The 23,861-nt window shown below is 38.8% G+C and overlaps 1 protein-coding gene across 2 annotated transcripts in view; it reads right to left on the minus strand.

Moving 5' to 3' along the window:
- The window catches only part of RNGTT (RNA guanylyltransferase and 5'-phosphatase), a 414,630-nt gene that overhangs the window by 166,411 nt on the left and 224,358 nt on the right, over positions 1-23,861 (minus strand). For both annotated transcript variants that reach the window (XM_045010976.1, XM_045010975.1), the window contains one exon: positions 9,425-9,493. In XM_045010976.1, the coding sequence (XP_044866911.1) occupies positions 9,425-9,493 (69 nt within the window). The remainder of the gene's footprint in view (positions 1-9,424; positions 9,494-23,861) is intronic.

The following is a 23,861-nucleotide window of genomic DNA, read 5'->3' on the forward strand; positions in this document are numbered from 1 at the left end:
GAATGAAAATATAACTGTTTATTCCTTTTCTTTCAAGTGATTTTGTTTCTTGTTGGTGCTGCATATAGAGAAAAGTTATGAGGCTGAGAGGATTCAGTGACACTTTGAGAGCTTATTTTAGACAATGAAGCCAGTCTACTATATAAAATGGTGTGTTTATCTTAGAGGAACAGGGGGCATGGTTTTTTCTGGGGGGATAGGAGTTTATGCCTCATTCAAACTAAGAGTACACAAAGGTGTCAAATTGGAATCAGCATGAGCCACTGTAAAAATATCAGAGGACTCAAGAGGTGAAACCAGGCATTTGAAAGAATAAAGATACTGATGCAAACCTCTCATGAGTGCCTCAGTGCAAGAAGAAGTGTATCAGATGCCTTGTAAACCTTCATTTTTTGTGGCCAACAAACTTTCTTTTGGGGAGCTTTTAGAATAAAATAATTCTGCTACCCCTTTCTCAAGAAGGGCAAAATAATGGTGGCTAGGCAGCTGGTAAATCAGTTTTGAAGAGCTTGCTTCCATGAAGATTAGGTGTTCTTAGACAGACTACAGAGGCCCAGTGAAGTTTATGATTTACAAGGCAGATAGCAGAAGTAATTTTACTGATGAGTGGGCACAGGTCACAGAACTGATCCTGACATCTAAAGATAAGAAGCTATTTTTGAGATTTCAGTTTGACTAAACAATTAAAAACACAGAATGGCAAACTGGAAATGTTCCACAATGAGGGTACAAAATTATAAATAATTTTGCAGTCACCCTATAGAACAAATTATTCTAAAAATTCAAAAGTTATATGATGGATGTTAAGAAACCACAAACAACATATTAGGCTTTTACCCACAAACTACAGGGCAAATTTGTTCAGGATCTGGGCCACAAACATGGGGAGACATACCTTGTCTCAGAAGCTGTTTGCTGGTCAGTTTCACTCCCTTTAAGCAGCACTCAGCTTCAGTCCCTGCTCTGCCAACCTATTCCATGCAGAGGGATCAAAGCTGATCAGTGCGAGTTGACCCAGCAGTTTGGTCCTGCATCAGCAGTACTTCAATGTGACAGAAAATGGAGAAGGGAAAGGGAGGCAGGATTACAGAAGAATGACAGGAAAGGAAGGGGAAATTTAAAAGAATGGAGAAAACACAAACAAAGATGGGCAGTGGAAAAAAGGAAAAAGAAAGCAAAGGGGGAAGAGAAAGAATTGTAAAGGAACAAAACAGAAAAAAGAGAAAAAAATGGTATTTTGTGTCGCACCGTGCAGCTGTTAGAGGATAACTGGTATGGGAGAAAATGGGCAAGAGTCACTATGAAACCACCTACAAAAAGTTTTCAGTTGTATACTGGTCAAGAACTTCCATTGCTCTCCACACATTATTTGTGAAAATGTACAGTATGTATGTCTGGAGGCTTTACTCATTGACCCTCTGTAGAATCATAGTTATGTATGACTGGAAGGGGGTTCAGTTGGTTATCCAGTCCCCTGAACTGAGGCAGAACTAATTATTATCTGCACCATCTGTGAGAGCTGTTTGTCTAAACTGTTCTTAAAAACCGCCAGTGACGGAGATTCCACAGCCTCTATAAGTAATTTGTTCCAGTTCTTCACTACCTTACAGTTAAGAAGTTTTTCCTAATGTCTAACCTAAATCTCCCTTGCTGCAACTTATGTCTATTACTTCTTTTTTCAGTCTTTCCTCATAGGTCATATTTTCTAGACCTTAAAGCACTTAGCATACTACAGGCACTACCAGAAATAAATTATTATAATTAAGAAGATCACTGAATTTGTTGTGAATAATATTTTAAAGGATAGTGTGATCAAATGGATTAATTAATGTATACAAGCAGGATTCAAGTTTGGTATGCCAGCCCTTTTTTCCTGCTTTGTACATCAGTATCACGAGTGAATAGATTTTAAGGCCAGATGGGACCACTGTGAACATCTAGTCTGACTTCCTGAATAACACAAGTCACAGAACTTTCAAGAAATAATTTCTGTTTGAATTAGAGCCTATCTTTTAGAAAAACATCCTAGCTTGATTTAAAAATTGTCATTTATAGAGAATCCAACACAACCCTTGGTAAGCTGCTCCTGTCACTGAATCTTGCTATACTTTTGTCTGCTAGATCGAGGCATCCATTACAAAATATTAGCTCCCCATGTAGGTACTTACAAATTAGGATCAAGTCATCCCTTAACTTTCTCTTTGTTAAGCTAAACAGATTGAGCTCATTCATTCTATTCCTATAAGGTATGTTTTCCAATCCTTTAATCGTTCTCATGGCTCTTCTCTGAACCCTCTCCAATTTATCAGCATCCACATCCTGGGGATAGCTCAGTGCTTTGAGCATTGGCCTGCTAAACCCAGGGTTGTGAGTTCAATCCTTGAAGGAGCCACTTAGGGATCTGGGACAAAATCAGTACTTAGTCCTGCTAGTGAAGGCAGGGGGCTGGACTCAATGATCTTTTTGGGTCCCTTCCACCTCTATGAGATAGGTATAACAGGACTGCATTCTTCTCTACACTTATAGCCTGCAGGGATCCAAGGTGACTGGCTCTGCAGCTGTGCAGGGAACCCTCTGACCTCTGCTGCCACACCCTGCTCATTAAATTTCCATGACACCTAGACTGTGGAGGGCTCTGACACCTGACCCATGAAAGCACAAGGTCCTGGGAAAGCAGGAAGGGCAGGGCGGGCGCTGCATTTGCACTGACTGTTACCCATGGATATTCTGTTTGTCGATTTCAATGTGTCAGCTGAAATTGACGTTTACCAACATCTATCGATTTAAAATCATATCCTGCCAAGCCTACCAATGCAGAGGTAAAATAACCTCTCTATTCCTGCTCAAGATTCCCCTTTTTACATATCCAAGGATCACATTTTGGCCACAAGATTGCACTGAGAGCTCAATCCCCAGGATAAGCTCCCCCACTGTGTAAGGATGGCCAACTTTCTTTGTTCCTCAGTGTATATACTTCATTTGACTACATTAACATGCATAGTGTTTGCTAGCGCCCAGCTTTCCAAGTGATTCAGATCACTCTGCATCAGTTACCCATCCCTCTTCATTATTTGCCACTACCAATTTTTTTGGCATCTGCAAACTTTATCAGTGATGACTTTTTTTTTTCAGGTTATTGATAAAAATATTAAATAGTGTAGGGGCAGGAACTCCTCCCTGCAGGACCCCACTAGGAATACACCTGTTCAATGATGACTCCACATTTACAATTATGTTTTTAGACCTGTCAGTTAGCCAGTTTTTAATCTGTTTAATGTATGCCATGTTATTCTAGTTTTTTAAGCAGAATGTCCAGTGGTAACACATCCAGTGCCTCACCGAAGTCTAAAATAATAGAATCATAGGGTTAGAAGGCACTGCAAGGGTCATCTAGTCTGACTCCCTCCCAAGATGCAGGATTTGTTGGGTCTAAACCAGTGGAGGGCTTCCCGCAGCTCCCATTGGCCAGGAACGACAAACCGTGGCCACTGGGAGCTGCAGGCAGCCATGCCTGCAGACGGTCGATGTAAACAAACTGTCTTGCAGCCCGCCAGCGGATTACCCTGACAGGCCGTGGTTAGCCCGCGGGCCGCAGGTTGCCCACCACTGGTCTAAACCATCCAAGACAGATGGCTATCCAGCTTCCTTTTGAAAATCTCTAGCGAAGAAGCTTCCACAACCTCCCTAGGCAGTCCATTACATTTCCTACTGTTTTTAGAGTTAGGCAGTTTTTCCTGAGATTTACTCTAAATCTGCTATGCTGTAGTTTGAATGTATTGCCTCTTGTCCTGCCCGCTGTGGCAAGAGAAAATAACTTTTGTTCATCTTTTTTATGGCAGCCTTTCAAGTATTTGAAGACTGCTATCACGTCTTACCCTTAATCTCCTCTTCTCCAAATTAAACATATCCAGTTCTTTCAGTCTTTGCTCATATGGCTTGCATTCCATCCCTTTGATCATCTTTGTTGCTTGCCTCTAGATCCTCTCCAGTTTCTCTATATCCTTCCTATACATTGATGACCAAAATTGGATACAGTACTCCTGCTGAGGCCTAACAAGCACCAAGTAGAGTGTTACTATCACCTCCTGTGATTTGCATGCTATGCCTTTGTTAATGCAACCTAAAACTGCATTTGCTTTTTTTGCAGCACCATCACATTGCTGACTCATGTTGAGGTTATGTTCCACCACAACTCCCAGATCCTTCTCTGCAGTCTAAGAAGATTACATCAACACTATTACTTTTATCAACCAAGTGTAGTGTGATCTGGTTTTCAAACAGAAGGAGAAAAGAGCAAAGTTGAGTTTTCAGTTAATACTTGGGAACTTAGAGAGAAGCGAAGAAAGCACAGAAAGAAAACAGACCTCATTATACATAATAGGAACACTAAAGCTGGTCAGAAAAATTCCAACAAATTTTTTTTTCAATCAGAATTTTCCAATTCGTTGAAATCAAACCATTCAGGCAGACTGCCTAGGGCCGGGTCTCTATGGCTTCCAAGGTGTTTCGCTTTGGGACAGCTTGGAGGGCTTCCCCAGAGCTGGGACACCATTCTCTTTCATAGAGAATTTCAAATGTTTTGGTTTCCATTCTGAATCAGAATTAAACCAATTTTTTAAATATCAAACTCCTTCACAAAACAGAATACCTTTCTCCACCCACCTCTATTCTCAACATCAGCGTTTCCTGAAGCTAGTAGCAGTATCTACATATGCATGAGACTACCTCCCTAGTATTTAATAAAGAACACAGAGCACAAGAACAAATGCTTTAAATAAAAACAACTCTTCCCCAAATTAACAAAAATTCAACACTGCAACTTTGGCAAAAAAGAATTATCCCAGAATGAATCCCAGAATTATTCCAGGAGCTAGCAAAACAGGGAAGTTTGAAAGGGAGATCTCCTGATGAAGAAGGAGTGAGCACTAATTCTTGAAGTGAGCTGTGAACTTGTTTGTCTCCTCCCCCGACACACACACCTCCCCCTGTGGCTTACTTAAAGTTTACAATGTGATCTGTTAGGGTTTATGTGTTTGGGGACAATGTGGGAGTGGGGGCCAGAGGTCTGCTAGCTGCTAGCTGAATGGGCACTAGCAAGGCTCTAGCCTCTTGTCGTTTGATGATCTTTGTGGTCATTCTTCCTGTGTGATAATGGAGTGGGGGGTAGGACTTACCTAAGAGAGAAGGGCTTAAAAGTCAGACACTAAGCAACCAGGGACAGCAAAAAGAGGAGTTTGAGAGAGAGTTTCTAGGAGGGAGAGAGAATAAAATCAGCATGGTTCAGTATGGCTTCATCACTAATGCTAGCACTGCTCCTGGCTACTCCACCTGCACCAGTGTCCAGACAGAGAACCTAACCACAGATGCCTCTACTCAGGTCCTGGTGTGGATTTGAAGAGACTGTGGCCTCTGGTTCCCCATCACAGAAAGCCAGGCCTTCCAATGTGAAGGGTGCCTACTGGTGGAATCTCTCAGGAAGCAGGTGGGAGAGCTAGAGAAGTGGGTGTCTATAGAGGACTGCAAGTAGCACCACCTGGGGGGAGGACACAGCTCCTTCACAGGGAGGAAACTGGCTGGTGGTTATTTCTGGCAGCACACAGTGCTCCTCCCCTGCTCCCAACCCACCTTCAGTAAAATTTTAAAATAGTATACTGCACTGGCAATGAGGGATGAGGAATCTCCCCCCACAGGTGGAAGAGAGAAGACATGAATCCTCCAAGGCTGGGAGATTCAGGGCCACCACTCCCAAGAGAAAAAGAAGGGCGGTGGTGGTCCGTGACTCCTTCTAAGGGGGGTGGAAGCATCAATCTGCTGGCCTGACCTGGCATCCGGGGAGGATGAGGCTCATCTGGCCTTCTGACTACTACCCCATGTTGCTCATCCATTTGGGCACTAATGATACTGCAAGGTATAGCCCTGAGCAGCTCAGAAGTGACTACAGGGCTCTGAGAGTGAGGGTGAAGGAGTTGAGGGTGCAGGTGGTGTTCTCATCAATCCTTCTGGTGAAAGGCAGGGGCCCAACAGAGACAGACACAACGTAGAGGTGAATGCATGACTGCACTCATGGTGTCACTAAGACGACTTTGGCTTCCCTCAATGGGAATGCTGTTCCGAGAAGAAGGACTGCTGAGCAGAGATGGGTTCCCCCTATCAAGGAAGTGGAAGAGTATCTTTGGTACAGACTGGCAACTTAGTGAGGCAGACTTTAAAATTAGGTTCAACGAGGGCAGGAGACAAAAGCCCACAGGTAAGTCAAAACATGGAGACCTGGGTGAAGGGTTGGAATCTGGGGGGGAACAGCAGCAATCACAGCAAATAATCAACCACTCAATTTGTAAGCACCTAACAGAAAATGAAGTGATAACAGTCAACATGGATTTGTCCAGAACAAATCATGTCAAGCCAACCTAATATCCTCCTTTGACAAGAAAGGGGAAAGCAGTAGATGTGATACAACTCGACTTTAGTAAAACTTTTGATACTGTCTAGAAATACTTAGTCCTGCCTCAGTGCAGGGGACTGGACTAGATGACCTATCAAGGTCCCTTCCAGTCCTACATTTCTGATTCTATAATTAGACAGGGATTTAGCACAATAAGACCCGGGGTGCAAGTGTAATCTAAAAAATATTACAGCAGAATACAGAGTTTTATATAATTATATTAAATTTGTTGAAAATGCCTCTTCTAATCCCTCCATCTATCCAGGGGCTCCACCTCTCCCTGGCTTTCTTTGCCCCCACTCTGACATTCTCTTCAAACCTGTTCTATCTCCTATTCCCCTTCCCCCACAATAATTATAATCTGGGCTTCCCCATTCTTCCAAAGCTATTCCTTAACTCCGCCTGCTTCTTCAACTACCTCCCCATCTCTCTGCTCCCCTTCATCTCCAAACTCCAAACTCATTGAATATCACATTTACAAACTGCAAGTTCCTCTTTTCCAGCTACACCTTGGATCCTCTCCAATATGGTTTCTAGCATCGTCAGTTGATTGAAACTACTCTCATTAAGGTTTCTAATGATCTCTTTCTGACTAAATCTCAGGGCCTCTCCTCCATCTACCAAGATGCCTGCCTTTTCCGCCACCATTCACCTGTCTATCTTAGACTGAAAATGGCAAGGACTGTATCTTCCTCTGTATTTGGAAAACATCTAAAACATTGTTGGAGCTAATGCAAACTTAAGAATAAAAAGATAAGAAAATTCAAGTTAATATTCTCAAGGTGTCTTCAGTGCACTCTGTTGCTTTTAAACATTGCTGCTATGCAATAAAGTCTCCCACTGTTCTAAAACATCTGTAATACATAAGAACAGAGGATTAGCAACCTCAAATAACAATTCCTGGGCTTTCAGTTTAAGTAAGCCTATTTTCTTTTTGTTGTCTAATATTCCTACATTCATAATATTTCCTTTTGAAAGAATACTTTGGTTCATCCTTTAAATTATCTCAACTCAAGCTACAAAATACACTGAGAAAATTACACATTGTTCAATCTAAAAATAAGCAATTAACAATAGTTGAACAAAACTAAGTTTAATAAATCCTGAAACAATATATACTGAAATGTGGTCAATAATTGCGCTATGAAAGTCTCACCAATATTTTAAAATAAAAAGTAATTAGGAGCATTTTATACATTCCATGAAGCTTTTATTCAGTTACAAACTTCCCTATATGCTAAATCAGAAGGCACAAATTCTAAAAATATACCAACGTTTTAGGTACTTATTTCCTGCAACAAAATGAAAGACTAGGGATACTCTCCTAGACAATTCTACTACCGCTAGAAAAGGCTGTGATAAATAAAGTAATGTAACCTGAGTTACATGAATTCTTCAATTCAATACAAAGCGTTTGGAACCTTTTTTTCCCATCAGTTTACATTTTAATAATATTCTGTGGTGTTATCAAGTTCATATTCTGTTGATTTTTTTTTAAACTTACAACTCTGCCACAGAGAAACAAAAAAGGCCAAGTCAGTCACTTGTTTGTGTTTAGCTGCTGCAGAACCAGCAGAGAAGAGCACAGGTTAGTCCTATTCCTAGAGCTGGGCTGACATCACCAAAACTAATGCTTACAAGTAAGGAAGTAAGATAAAGAGAGCTCTTTGCTTTGTGGGTGGGTGGAAGGACACTGTTTACCAAAATGGAGAGAGATCATATCAGGAAATTATGTTATTTAATTGCTTTCAAAAGACATTTATTTTAATAGTTAAGAAAGCACACTAGCATTTCAGCAAACCATTTCTATGAACTTGCATTGTATACCATTACTTCCCTTTTCCTCATCTCTTCCAGTCTGAGCACTAGCCGTTTGTATTGTTTTGCTTGTTGGTAAGGACAGTCCTGACAGATCCATCTGTATTTCTCTCAGGAAGCTTTTTGATGCACCCACTCTTTACTCTCAGTTCTTAGAGAGGATTCACACATATATCATATTATTAAAGTTATTTAAAAAGTCAATTTTCAGGGTTAGAATGGACCTCATGAGGTCATCTAGTCCAACACCCGGCTCAAAGCAGGACCAATCCCCAACTAAATCAGTGTAGCAACACTTAAAATTTCCCTGAGGAAGCCAACTACATTGAGTACTCAGCCTTTGTTCTTAAGTAACTGATACAGAAAGATCTCACGCTTTTTTGTACTGATACAGAAAGATCTCACACTTTATGGCGTAGTTTGCACAAGTGACAAATAGTAGCAGCTGTGTAAAGTCCCTGAACACCAACTTGTACTTAATCTGGTCTATTATCACTGTGGTTCCAGTGCTTGGTCACAGACTAATGCTTCAACAATCCACAGGCTCCATAAAAACAGGAACGGAATGAGGGGGAACTGCTTACCTATTTATTATTTTGGTCTTTGTACTGCACACGTGAACTGGCACATAGCAACCTCCTCCTCTGACTAAACTCCTGTTAATGGTTCCAAAGACACACAGAACACAGCACACAGACTCCAATCAGTTCTGTAATGGCAATTTTATTAAGAACCAGGAGAAACAGAAATAACAGTGCATCTACGGCAGTGCCTAATTTATAATGAAAGAGGTGCCAGGGCTCAAGCATTTTTGTTTTTTTTTTACTTTCTTAAATGACACAATAAGCTCAGAGGTGCTAGGGGTATGAACTACCAATCCTAGAGATGCTGGGGATCAGCCCTGGAAAGCCCTGATAAATTAAGCACTCTTTGACAGTAATTCCACCAAAGCTCATGCTCCAAAACGTCTTTTAGTCTATAAGGTGCCACAGGACTCTTTGCTGCTTTCACCAAAGCAAAGACTTCTTGATGGTGAAAAATGTTCATTAGTAGCAGATGGTGAAATTTTTTTCATTAGCACAAGTGAAGGAATATAACTGGAAGTTTTCAATCCTATATTTTAAATGTATTAAGATAATAACATTAAGTTCCATTGCAACTTACACCTGTAGGCTGAAAAATCAATCCATCCACTTCATGACTGACTTCCCTGGCAAAACTTCCTTCAAGAAGCTGTAAAACAAAAACAAAACAAAAATAATATTTCCAATATAGAGGAAAGTGTTTAATTTGAAAGATTCCACATTGATACAAGTTCCATAGTATTTCAGTAACCTCTTTTTTAAATAAATAGAATATCATTTAAAGCATGGATTCAGAATCTGGGCAACATGAAAAATACAAAGAAAAAACAGATCTGGTGGAATTAAATTAACATATTTACAAATAATACTCAGACAAAAGTAGCAGGGATACCTCAAGATACAGTACCAGTTTGAGAAAAACATTAGGGTTAGAAAAAGGATGTTTGGAAAACCTGATGATTCTATACACTTCAGAAAAGTACTGGTAACACAAAGGCTGTTCAAGGATAGGACAAGATACTGTATATACTTGATCATAAGCCGGTTCCTTTATAAGCCGACCCCCTCCAAGATGGATAAGTAAAAATAGAAAATTTTTATAACCCGTTCATAAGCCGACTCTATAATTCAGGGGTCAGCAAACTTTGGCTTCTGGGCCATCAGGATAAGCCGCTGGTGAGCCGAGATGGTTTGTTTACCTCAAGCGTCTGCAGGCACAGAGGTAAACCTAAGTAAACAAAGTGTCCCGGCACGCTAGCTGCTTACCCTGATGGGCCGGGTCAGCAACTGGTGGGGAAATTTTTTAGTGGGAAGAAGCTGGGAGTCAGAGGAGTAACCCCTGTGACCACCCCCCACATGAGCCCACCGCTAGCCCGGGACCCTTACACTCTCCCCATTCCATCCCTTCCCACCTTATCTGGGGAGGGCCAGGGGAGGATGTCTCTGACCTGGCTGGAGCTGTTCTGGCAGACCGGGCGGCGCGGCCGCAGCCTGCTCCAGCGGGCCAGACCGGGCGGCATGGCCGCAGCATGTTCCAGTGGGCTGGGCCGGGTGTCACGGCCGCAGTGTGCTCTGGCGGCGTGGCCACAGCCTGCTCTGGGGGGTGGGGCGGAGCGGCACAGCTGTAGCCTGCCAGCCCCAGAGCTGCAGCTGCTTCGGAGGCTCGGGGGAGAGCCGTGTGGCCAGAAGCGGAGAGACTCTGGCCCCGCCTCTTCCCTTCTGGCTCTGCTGGCTGTGCGGCCTCTCCTTGCTCCCTCTGTTGGGAGGAGGCGCTGTGTAACACCTCTCCCTCTCTATAACCGTTCAAAAGCCGACCCCCTTCTCTGGTGCATCCCTTTTTTACTAATAAAATTCGGCTTCTGAACAAGTATATATGGTAGGTTTCTACCAAAATGCAATTAATAAAGTTGCTATTTTAAACATATGAAATACTACATTTTTTTAAGATTACATTATATTTGAAACTAAAAGAAAATTTCCCGTGATTATATACAAAGTTTTTGTAAAGCAGAATCCTTAACATGCATAACCCAGTAAAAACGATTGCACTAATTAAAGTCACTATCTGAATGAATGTGCTGTTATATATCACGCGGATTCTGACTTCTGTTGAGGTGAACATCAAGATTTATCTACTTGAGAGAAATATTTACCAAACCAACCAAAGGGGTAAGTATTTATGTTAAGTGACCACATATCTCAGTGTGTAACTAAATATGAAGTCTCTGGGAACAATGACTTCATGGAAGCTGTGAGTGACCAGAAATTGTGAAAATCATGCCAGTTATATAGGTACCTAATTTAATTTATCATTTATAATATTGGCTTCTCTACAATCATCTAAAGTTGTGCGCTTCCTTGGCAATGTTTGAAAAATCAATTAACAGATCAGTCGATTACCTCAAGATCAAATAAAACAGCAAAAACAAATATATAAAACAGCAAAATGTAACTAGCTTTAGAAAATTTTGGCCCAATAGTGCCTCTCTCGGAATGATCTCATTTAAATGACAGGGACTACTCAGTAACTAAGCTACTACTTAGGGTGAATTAGTGTATCAGAATCCAGCCTTGAGTAAGGAATTAATTTAAAAAGCATGAAAAGGTACCAGACAAAGATTTGTGTCTAACTGTAGTTATAATGCTACACAGCAGTGTAGCTCAACACACCATAAATAATCAAAATGCTAGTGTCCCACCTGAGAAAAAAAATTACTTCAATTTGTGGCTGATAACTGCATGTGATAATTACATGTGATTATTTACTCTTTTTTGGTCAGACATATAAATTTTATTTTAAACACAAATATGGTAATTGAAACATTTATGTTCCTTCTATAAAGAACAAAATATGAGAAACATCGTTCATTATTGCTTTCATTATTCAGTTTTTAGAAATAATTTTATTTAAAACATTTTAAAACAATTCTCAGATGTGATTAAAAAACTTAATTTTCAGTATAGTACTGGATGCTGAGTTGAAAATGATCCATAGAGTTGTTAATTTTCAGTAATGTAGCAACCACATTTAGAATATGAAGTCCTAGCACATACTCAGATAATCGTATAGTTCAAGTGTCTGAAATTTGCAACTGAAACTCATGACCAGCAGCTATTAAAATGATTGAGAATTTTTTTAATCTTCAGAGCTTGATGATCACATGAATACTCCAGTATTTAGGAAAAAAACAACATTAAAAATCTGGAATAGTTACTAGATATTTGTTCAAAATTAAAAATAATCGTTCATGCATTTCAAAGTAAAATGTAGTGAGTCACTGCTAATCTTTGTTAAAAAAAAACCTTGCTAAAGTATTTTTCTGCACTGCTGACTCTTTGAGGTTATGCATGAAATATTTAATCGGGATTGTTTTTCCTGTTGCTGTCTGCTCCGGACCTGATCTTTGTATAAATTCAATTAAAAAAAAAAAGTTAGGATAACAAAGTGTTACAACTGAGTTTAAAAAAACAGCAAAATCAGAAAACTCAAATTTTATCATATTAAGAAAGTGTTTAATGCTTTCTTTTATTCAAATAATTTGAAAAAGCACTGCTTCTCTAAAATTACCAATCCCGTTGGATTAGCAACCTTAGGTCCTTGGCTGCCCAATTTGATCAGGAAGAAACTCTTGTAGACTTGAAATTAGACTCTCCTCAACTTTTGAGGCATCTAAAATTGCACTTTGCATGTACATATACTGCACCCTATTCACATGTTCAAATGTCAGTCCCTTTCTGGACAGAACTGTTGGAGGATCTGCCTTGGGACCATCAGCGGTTCGCTGAGCACAAAAATTGGCAGGGGCTACAGGAGCACACGTAGTAATGGAAACTACTTATTTTCTAAAAATGGATTAGATTTCAAGTATCCCTTTACTTTTTTTTCATTTGACAGCGCTGTGTATATAGTTAATTACACTTCTCAGTATACTACACCCAATGATCTTCACACTCCTGCATTAAGCCCTACTGACTAACCCCACATGATGATAAGAGTGCTTAGAATGGCCCTCTCTTAAGAGAAGCTTTTCTTATGTGCAAACATAAATAGGCTTGTCTTTCTGACATCTTCTCATGGATGTCCAACCATCAGCTTCAACACCACATGGGCAAAACAGAGCTCTTGATCTTTCCTCAATCTCTCAGTCACCATGGACATCACTATCCCCACATCAGTCAGGCCCATAACCTGGCCCTTAGTTTTTCAGCCCTTTTTCTAGATCACCATATCCAGGACATACCAAGATCTGGACTTTCCTCTTTATCTATATAGTTAAAACAATCACCCAGGTCTTCTTCATCTCAAGTCTCAATTACTGCAAACTCCTCCTCTCTGTCCTTGACAAATCCCACCTTGTCCCATTTATACCCATTCAAAATGCTGCTACAGAGATAATTTCCTAACTCATCACTTCAACCATATCACCCCTCTCTTTGCATCTGTCAACTATTTCCCCCTTCTCCACCGCATCAAACAACTTGTCCTCAACTTCGAAGGCCCTTCATGGCCTATCCCCACCCTACCTATCATGTGCTACCTATCATGTGCTCCTGCCTCTGCTCTGCAAATGACGCTAGACTTCATCACCCAATATCAAATTTTAAAACTAGCACCTTTACATCTTCTATCGTGCCATCCCTTATGCATGGGAGGAGGTCCCTGTAAACATCCACAATATGACCTCATTGTCCTCCTTCAAGTCCATCCTTAAAACTTTCCTTTGTCTTGATGCCCACGCCTCACTTTATATGGAGTATAAAGACCACCCGAATCCCTACTTGGCGCTTAACTTTCAAAATGTGGAATCTGAACTTCCTTGGTTTTGCTGAATGAGATCATGGGGCTTTCATGAATGTGTATTGTGAAATCTCTACCTTAACTGAAGGGGCAAGGATGTTGAATCTTCAATAAAGATATGCTCTCTCTCAAGTATTCATTAGGCACTGAATTTAAATAGGGGTCAAAAACCAGGAACAAATCTGTTAACAATTGATGACAATCCCTCATTACTCTTATGATGTCATAATTTCTCAAATTTTACAGTTGTCAGAATCGTTAAGTATAATATTCCCAATACAAAAGACAAGCAGAGAGAAAGAGAGACAGAGACCTATGAGACCATTAATACCACATCAAGAAGCAAAAAAGGATTTCCTCCTCCCTTGCAAAGGTCACAGAAATAACTTCTCCCCTTCTTACTATACCTGTTAGTTTTTCTGTCACTTGGTCAATCAGTAGAGACCTATAAATAATGGACACTTGTCCTGCGAGTTGTGGAAGCAGCTGACTGGTTAGGGAGTTATTTAATCTTTTAGTCCAATATGGGAAGCTAAATTGTGAAGCAAAAAGAGCAATAGGCCGGCTTTCTTGCCTATTATTACCATGATAGAAAATGCCTTACAGTTTATTCTGATTAACCAAACCACAGAAAAACTAACAGGTAAGAGGATAAAGGTTTATTAAGTAAAGTAGTCTTAGTGGGGCTGGATTACAAGGGTTTTGCCATGAGGCTATTATGTTATGCTGTGTGTGCTTGTATATTGCAGAATATGAAAAATGTCTAAAACATTTGCTTCTATGTTTTAAGAAGATATTTGGCATGAACAAAAAAGGGCTGCTTGAATTATGAGTAAACATATTAAATACTTTTTCGCTATCAAAATTTTAATATGTTTTAGTTGTACAAACTTCTAATTGTATATACGCAAGATTCATCTTTAAATAAGCCTCCTATCTTCCTGTTTAATTTACCAAACATGTTAACATTTCTAATGAACTTGAACAGTATAATCTATTTAATCGGCACCATGATAAATGGCACACCTGCTTAACTGGGATGACTGCCAGGGAACAAATAAAATGCAATGCATTTCAATGATGCTTTGTACAAAAAAGATAAATGATGCACACAACCAAGTTTTGCTGGTACGCTCTTCTTAGTAGTTCACAGGTGAAAATTCATACCAGTAAAGCCCTTGACTCACTTCAGGTAGTTTCCTGCTCTACACTGAACACTAAAAGAGGACATTTTTCCTCCATATGGTTTACTATTTTAATCATTTTCTATTATTCTTATTTTAAAAAGCAATTCATGAATGAAAATAATTGTTCCAGCTAATATGCAAATCCTGGCTTTTGATTTGCTGAAAACAACTGTTTAAAATGTGTGAATCATGTGCAGACTTGGCAGAATTTGATTTTAATTTTTTTATAATCTCAAGGGATCAATGTTTATTTAAGCATTTTTTTTTATTTATTGATTTATATTTTCACTTACTGTTGCAGGAAATTATGGGAGCGGGTCAGACAATTATTTAATGACAGACAATGAGATTCAAATAGTGAAAGCTTTATAAACTGTTAGAACAACATTTTCAACATCACATGTAAAAATATACAAAGTAAATATCCTTAAACCAACAAATCATACCTCTTTTTTCTATTCATTGACGAGTCCATTTGTAACAACGCTAATTCAAATGGTTAAATCACTGCACTTGGCCAAAAAGTCTTACTTTGCCTATCTATAAATTTTGATGATCATCAATGGAAACATTTTTTCATCAGTTTGTGTGTGCGCAGTGAAATTGACGTTTACCAACAAAAAAAATCATTCCAAGCATAGTCATGTAACAAGACGACTTCTGTTTAAAAAAAGATTTCTCTTAAAAAATATTGTTATCTGGAGCAATTTATTATTTTATTTATTATATTATTTAATCGGTTTGCAAATGTAAATGTTATGGCCTGATTTTGATGAAACTCTCTCTCAGCCAGTGGGACAGTGTTTCCTGAATAGCGAGAAGATGAATGATCAGCTTCCTGGGCCCCTATTTCTTCTTTGGAATTTAAAAAAAAAAAAAAAAACCTATTTGACAACAATGACAGCCAGGGAGAGATGCACACATCCTCTTTATTCTCCTAGAGGATGTTTTGGTGTCTAAAGCATTCCAATCGACACAATTTCTAATCAGTGGTTTGGTAGCTCTGAGGCAAGGCACCCAACTCTTACAGATTTTCAGAGGTAATTTCATATGAGAGAGATATACAGAAGTTTGAAACTTCCAGTCCATGCTCAGACAAATTCCTCTCCTGTCTCTTCCTTGCACACTTTAAATATATATTATGAAAATGTAGATTTCTACAAGAAATCTGCTGGATATGAAATATTTATTAATTTATTTGTACTAAGTAGTGATTTTCTATAAAATAATTTAACTGAAGCACCATAACCAAGATTTTATGAGTAATGTGTTAAATTGCATTATGTAACCATCTCTCTTAACTACTTAGCTATTTTGCTTAAAGTTCTGATGCAAAGCATCAGAAAATAATTGTTTTCCAGCAAATACCAATGATTGCTATGTATTAAACTCAAAGAGTTTATCATATGGAAAATTTCATTTTGCATTTCATTATATGAGACAAATATGCATCTGTGATTTTCCCAATCAATTTCAAAACTGCTGTAGGCTAACTTAATTCAGTTTAAACCCAAACTCTCATCAATTCTTCATGTACCAACCCTTAGGTATTATACCAAAGCCAAGTTCAAATTGCTCATCTATTTTTTTTCTTCATAATGAAACTTGTGGAGGAAAAGACTGTTTGTTCAAAAGTATTAGAGATAAAGCTATTACCTCACCTACACCTTGTCTCATGCAAATAAGTAACATTTTCATTAGCTATATCAGTTGCATATTGTTTATGAGGCCTTAGGCTGTGAGAACATTATAAATGTTAACTGTATGCAATCAAAAACAATACACATTAATGAAAACATTTCAGAAATTATCAGATACTATGATGATGGGCACTCTAGAAATATCTTAGACAGCCTAGATTCCCAGGTTAAAAAAAAAATAGCCGTAACTCTGAATTTCCTGGGTATCTAGTGTTAGGTTGGGGGATAATTACAACATCCTAGTAATATTTTGACCCTTAATTTATTAATACAAAGTCTCAACCTTAACTTCATCTTAACAGTTTGTTGGCTGGGAATTTCTTTGACTTACAAAAATATTAAATTTCATTCATTAAAAAAACTAATTAATAAAACTGAAGAGAATGCTATTGAACAATATTTCTAATTATCTGAAGTCATGTAGCATCAACTTTAAATCATTTTTTAATCTTAACTTTTAATAGCTATTTGCCAGTACACAGTGCTTAATTTGTACCAGGGTTTTCCAGGGCTGAGCCCTGGCACCTCTAGGTTTAGCAATTCAGAACCCCAGCACCTCTGGGCTTGATGCATCATTTATGAAAGTAAAAAAAATTGTTTGAGCTCCAGTACCTCTTTCATTACAAATTAAGCATTGCCAGTAAACCACAGCAGCTCAAAGTTGCCAGTGTCCCAGCCAGCTAAACTGGGTTTAGGGGTGATCAGATCAACAGCACAGTACAAAGCAACCAAGTTGCATTTAATTTGCAGCTGTCTTACTGGTTTAGAGGAGTGTGTTACATGAAATGAGGAACTGAACTCTTCTGGCTCCTCCATTCCAGTTTATCTGCTTTTTAAGGTCACCCTTATGTGCCTTCCCCTCACAGTACACAGTGGAGCCAAGGCAGAGCCAAGGCAGTGCCAAGGGGAGGCTTTCATGAACTGATGCCCACTCTAGCATGTAACCAAAGAACCTTTAGAAGGCAGTGACACCTGAGCCAAGTAATCTATCAATAAGACACACGTTTAGCCTCCCTCAGACCACTTACTCATTACAATCAATAGAATTGTTGCAAGCAAATTATCTTAGAAGAAAATTTAGTTGAGTTATAGCTTATATAAAATCATATAAACTTAATATTAAGGAGTTATCTGAGTTATTGACCTGACCAGGTCTGCAACCTATATAATTAGAACAATTAAATACAAGTCATTAATCATTAGCTTTATTACCACCTAATTTCTTCAAATATAGCCCAGGCTATATTTTAAGCTATAAGTTTGAAGAGTCAGTGTTATTCCATTATTTTAAATAATTTGAAACAAAGAAATAATGACAGCTGATACATTTCTTAAATGATCTAAGGTCTGATTTTAACTAATAGATTTACTTGTAAATTTTCTCAAAAAATTCGTTCTGTGCTCAAAGAGAAAGTACTGTAAGTTTGGAGAGGATACAGTGTATTTTTCATAAGAAGTTTAATCCCTGCTTTAAATGAAAAAAATGAAATATGGTTCTGCAATCAATGCCTCTATAATATTATTTATATTGACACAAACACTTTTACCGCTAGAAATATTACTTTTTAGTTATCTTAGCTCTGTTAAACAGAGAATTTCTTTCACCATGGGTAACAGATTACTAAAACTCCTCCTTTATCTAAATGTTTTAAAACTTTTTTAAAAGACTTTTTTGCTAAAACCTTGACAAATTCTGATGGAAGGCATTCTGACAGAATAGATTAAAACAACAAGCACCTTTTACTATTATTATATGTCAGCATGCTTGGTGCTACACAGAAACAGAGGAAGATACAGTCCCAGCCTCAAATAGGACATTAGTACTATGTAAAAAGAATATATTTACACCTGCATCTAGTGGTGTACACTGAAACATTAAAAATTCATAATTTGTTTTATTTTAAGTAAATTTAAATTTAGTTACAAGATAGGAAAATTAATCTTCATTAGATCCTAACTGTTCAACAAAGATCAGTCCTGCAGTCTTTAATGCTCCCTAATATTCTTTAAGTGTCTTTGTGAATTAACTTTTAGCCAGTTTTTAAGAACATTTATTTTCTATAATGTTTATAGTCTTTAACACAAGCCTAATAGGTTTGGTATATGCTCTAATAAAAGACTGCCAGCATTTACAGCTTTAGATCTGTAAATGATGCCTCTCAATCCAATTTCATATTTTCTCAAGCATATCATAGTTTGCAATGAGACATGAACAGATTACTAGCACTTAGTACTACTTATATTAAAAGGAAGCTAGTAATACTCTCTGTCTCTGCAATTCCTTCCTCTCCCCCCACTCCACCCATGCCTCCCATCACCCTCCAATAAAGAGATAGACCTTGATCACATCCCTGCAAAACATCTGCAGTGTGAGTGTTTTGTTTGTTGTATTCCACGGCCTATATCGCTGACTTGGTCTCCTCTCCCTTCCTCCATCACACTTCCTTTCTACCAACGACAATGGTGTCAATACTCATTTCATCACCTTTTCATCTCCATGCCTTCCTGCAAACTTCTCCTTATTTTACAAACCTCAATATAAAATTGACTTACTCCCAAGTATTTGCACCTAAAAATCCATGTTGATGTTTTATACCCAAAGCAGGAGACGCAGATCCTTTAACATTTATTGTGTTTTAACAGCATGCAATAATACTGATGAATGCATTTGAATTAATTTAAAATATTTTGGGTATTAAGATGAACATTTTTCATCAGCCAGTAAGATACAAAGTGGTTTTTCACCTCTGATGTCTGCACAAAGAAAGATCTTTAAATAAAGGAACTTCATGTTATACTCCAATTACAGGTCTGTACAGTGGATTTCTTACTTGTGTGGGCATATCTCCTGGAATCTGATTTGGATAAACAAAGTTTGAATGCTTATATGAATCTTTTTGTCTAGAAATCTGACTGGAGATTTCATGAGAATAGGCTTCTTGTGAGATTTCTGTTTTTTCCTTGTTATGGCTAGGGCAAAAATATTTTGAGAATAACCTACCGTGTGCTATTTAGGAAGCCCTAATTTTAGGTTACATCAAGAACTCCAGTGGTGAATTAATTGTATTTTATTTTAAATTAATCAAACTCTTTAGCACTTCAAAAAAGTGTGGTTCGTGTCTGCTTTGACCTTAAGTCAGTTACTTTATCATCAAAGCCAACTTGCACATGACTAATTTGTCTTTCCCCACCTCACTCAGACTAACTTTTTACAAACTTAGGTCCATAAAAAGTGATTGGAAACTCTGGGGCTGTTGTCACCCACCCCCTCATTGTTTTGAGCTCCAGCTTTCCAACTTTATTTCCTGAAAGAGCAGACAGGAAGAAGACACAGCCTGGAGCTGGTGGGGGACAAACATCTTCTGAGGCTATGTACTAGGACGATGCTTGAGAATGTCATTAATTGCATACCGAGTCCCGCTCCCACAGCATTAGCCATCTTCACCAGATCAGGCAATAAGAATTGACATCCAAAAAGCTAACTGAGGATTCAGCTCACTTGGCAACTCTGTAAAACACAGAGGAAACCTAATACAATAGGGACAAACATTGAATATGTTAAAGAAATATGGGGCTAGGAAAAGGGATGTTGAGACAAAGCAACTCTTACCTTTGATTCATTTATAAGTTTCATATTTATTGGGAATGTCTCTTAAAATTGAAAGAATGGGGTCAAATTTTCAAAAATGCTTAAGTGACTTAGAGCCCTATGTCCCATTTTCAAATCTGGCTTGAGACTCATTGAATGTCACTGGGACTAAGAAACTTTTCATAATGGGACATAGGTGTTTTTGAAAATTTTACCTAGGCTTCCAAGTAAAAATTGAGAGGAAATATGCATGCCCTTGAAAAAAACTAAACATGTGAAGGGCTGCCTGATATTTTAAGAAATTAAGTAAAATCACCTTGATCAATTACATAAAGATTTTGGCAAAAGGTGTATCAAAGCAATGAATACTAGATTTAAATAATATCACAGGTAGGACATACTTAAAGGAGTAACAAAGAAAGAGAAGGCTCGTGCACCACAATGATGTAGGGCAGTGGTCCCCAACGTGGTGCCCGCGGGCACCATGGCGCCCGCGGGGGCATCTTAATGCGCCCGCGTCCTGGACCCCGGGAGAGCACCCGCCGAAATGACGCCTCTCGATGACAACGCTTGTCGCCAACAAGTGATGTCATTGAGAGGCGTCGCCCCCGAATTTCGGCGGGGATGCCTCTCAATGACACCACTTGCCGTCGACAAGTGATGTCATCGAGAGGCATCGTTCCCGAATTTCGGCGGGGACGCCTCTCAATGACATCGCTTATCGACGGCAAGCGGCGTCATCGAGAGGCATCCCCGCCGAAATTGGGCGGCATTTCGGTGGGTGCTCCACCGCCGCAGTGGTCCTTCGTCTGGCACCTGCCAGACAAAAAGGTTTGGGACCATTGTTGTAGGGGAAGCCATGGGGTGTTACACAGAGCGCGGTGGAACTGAATGATGGATCTCTTATCTTGTTGGTCTATGCTGGCTCCAGCCCCAGAGCAAGTTACAGCTGCCCAGCATCTGCTCTAACTTATGCCACCTAAGGCAGGGTTTCTCAAACAGGGGTTGCCGCTTCTGTAGGAAAAGCCCCTGGTGGGCCAGCCGGTGTGTTTACATTTTATTAGGAACTCAGATTTTCAGGCATGAAATGCCAATGAAATAAAATATTATTTTATTAAGTAATAATGAGACTAGATTCACAAAAACAAACATCTTGTACTAAATTTAATATTTTTTCCATGAATATAATGAGCAGAAATGTCATTTGAGTCACATTGCACTTTCTGGGCTTTTATGGTCATCAGTGATGCTCTGAAATGTGGGCCAGGCAAAGAGAAGAAAACTGTTATAGTAACTGTAGCAATTAAATTAAATGAAAAATTTAACTTCCTAATAATAAATTCTCTAAAGAAGTTTTAAACAGCTTGTGGAAAAACAAATAGTCCAAGATAAGTGTTTTATTTTCAGTGAAACACTCCATAACAATTTACTGTGATTTAACTGCCTAGGATACTCAAACCATCAACAGATTTATATTTTATTATGTACTCTAAAAGAAGCCTCATGTTCCCTGGCTGAAAAATGAATAGAAAAGCCATACTGGAAGAAAGATGAGTTCTTGTAAATTCTACACTAGATTTTCATTCAAAGTCCAAATATATAATCCTTCATGTAACCACCCACTCTGGATAACACAGATTCTGGATGTACTGACAAAAGTTGGAAAAACTGATTTGTCTAGATATACCATTGTGCACTCTAATTTGTAACATAGTGCTAAGCAAGAAGAATAAAGACAAGCTTCATAAACTCATCCAGTTATAAAATACTATTTAATAATATTAACTTACTACTCCTTTTCTGAAGTGGGATCTGTTGCAACAGATGAAATAACATGACAAATTATGGCGAAATCATAGGCAACTGACTAGGGGAGAGTAAAATCTTGAATTGTCTTGGTGAAATAAAAAAAAAAATTCAACTATATTCCACACAAAAAGCTACTCAGATTACATCCTGATCTACCCGTAAATTAACAATCATACTAAAAGGCTACAAATAACCCCTTTGCCAAGTTAATCATACAGAACATTTTGGCATAAGACATTAAAAACATCCAATTACTGCAGTAGATTTGTTTCCTATAAGAATGAAAGTAGATAATGGCAGCAGTGTGATACTGATGCTCACTAATATGATCAGGAGACTAATTAATATCCATGAATCACTTGTAGCATTCAAAACTTGATTAATGTCAGGTCAAGTTTAACATGCAATAGGTTTTATTAGTAATTCTCCGCTATCCCACAGCTTGTCAGTTTTTTTAAGTAAGGGCCATCTGTTACACATGGGAATAGCCAACAGTCAAAACAAAAGCATTGTTGATACAACTGGTCACTCAAATATGTTTTGAAAGTTCCACAGGACAATTACGCCGATAATGCTAAACATACTAGAGTAGTATCTAGAAAATCACATTCCTCATGATGATTTTGTATGAACTATATAAGTAGCATCCAATGATTACTATAAAAAAAGAGTGTTTACTTTGTAACATTTGACAGCACTTCATGTAAAGTCAGTTTTGTTGATCAGCTGCACTTCTCTCTCATGCTAGCATGAGGACATCACTTCCATGTACTGTGCTTAGGGGAGTTACATACACACTTCTACAGGCCCTTGAAAGCCTGTTCTATGAATAATAGTAAAAGCAAAGCTGAAATGACAGTGAAGTGGCAACAGATAAGTGTGTGGCCAGAGAGAAAGAAGAGAGGAGAAGATGTGGGATTCAAAACATTTGGTGGTATATCATCAGTCTGGGATATATACCTTGTATTCTGGCAGTCCGATTTGAGATTAGCACTCTTAAGATGTGTTCCATACCAGGCAGTGTGACAGTGAATACACACCTATCAGTCTCAGTGAGGTTTTAATTCAACCCATAACACGGTTACACCCAGCTCATAACATTATTTAAAAAGCAAAAAAGTACAGATATAATTCTTTTTTTAAATCAATCTCTATCTCATATGCTGTTGTCAGAGCTCCATGTCCAGGATAGCCTCTGTATCAAGGGAGACTAGACGTTGTAAATCACCCTCCAGATGTCAGGAGTGTTGTCCATCACATGAGTTATTGTCAGCAATGTTGCCCTACAGGTCACAGCATGAGGAGGAAACCATACCAAACTGGTGCAAAATTGCAACAATTCTAGACAAGCCAGAAAGTAACCTGTTGAACCTGGTCTAGGATTTACAATCAAGTGGACAAGAAGGCGGATGTAGCAATGGACTCCTGAATTTACTTAACGTATTATACTCTTTTTCCCACTGATGCTTCCACTCTGTAAGACCACAGGTTTCAGCTCCCTGTTGGTACTGATCACCCGAGAGTTGGTAAAAGGCCAGTCGCACTCTTGTCCAAGAGTGTGAGAGCTGCCCTAGCAAAGGGGCGTAGAGAAATCACACTTGGTCGGCAGGAGTGGGAATCCTCCCCTGAATATGAGCAAACCTGTGAGATGGCACTGGCTTGCTGTTCTCTGTCTGAGAATGAGGCATCAGTCAACTGGTGATATAATAGTTGGTTTTATTTGTCACAGGTTTCAGAGTAGCAGCCGTGTCAGTCTGTATCCGCAAAAAGAACAGGAGTACTTGTGGCACCTTAGAGCTATGTGCACTAGCACATACAGACTGCAGATTGGTGTACAATAAGTGGACACCTGAATTATATAAGTGACCAGATTCGGTTCCATGTTGACAAGCGGAGTGTGGTGGCTGCATTCCCAGAGTGCAGAGCAGCATTTA

The sequence above is a fragment of the Mauremys mutica genome, chromosome 3 (genome assembly GCF_020497125.1).
Source record: "Mauremys mutica isolate MM-2020 ecotype Southern chromosome 3, ASM2049712v1, whole genome shotgun sequence".
Classification (NCBI taxonomy): Eukaryota; Metazoa; Chordata; order Testudines; family Geoemydidae; genus Mauremys; species Mauremys mutica.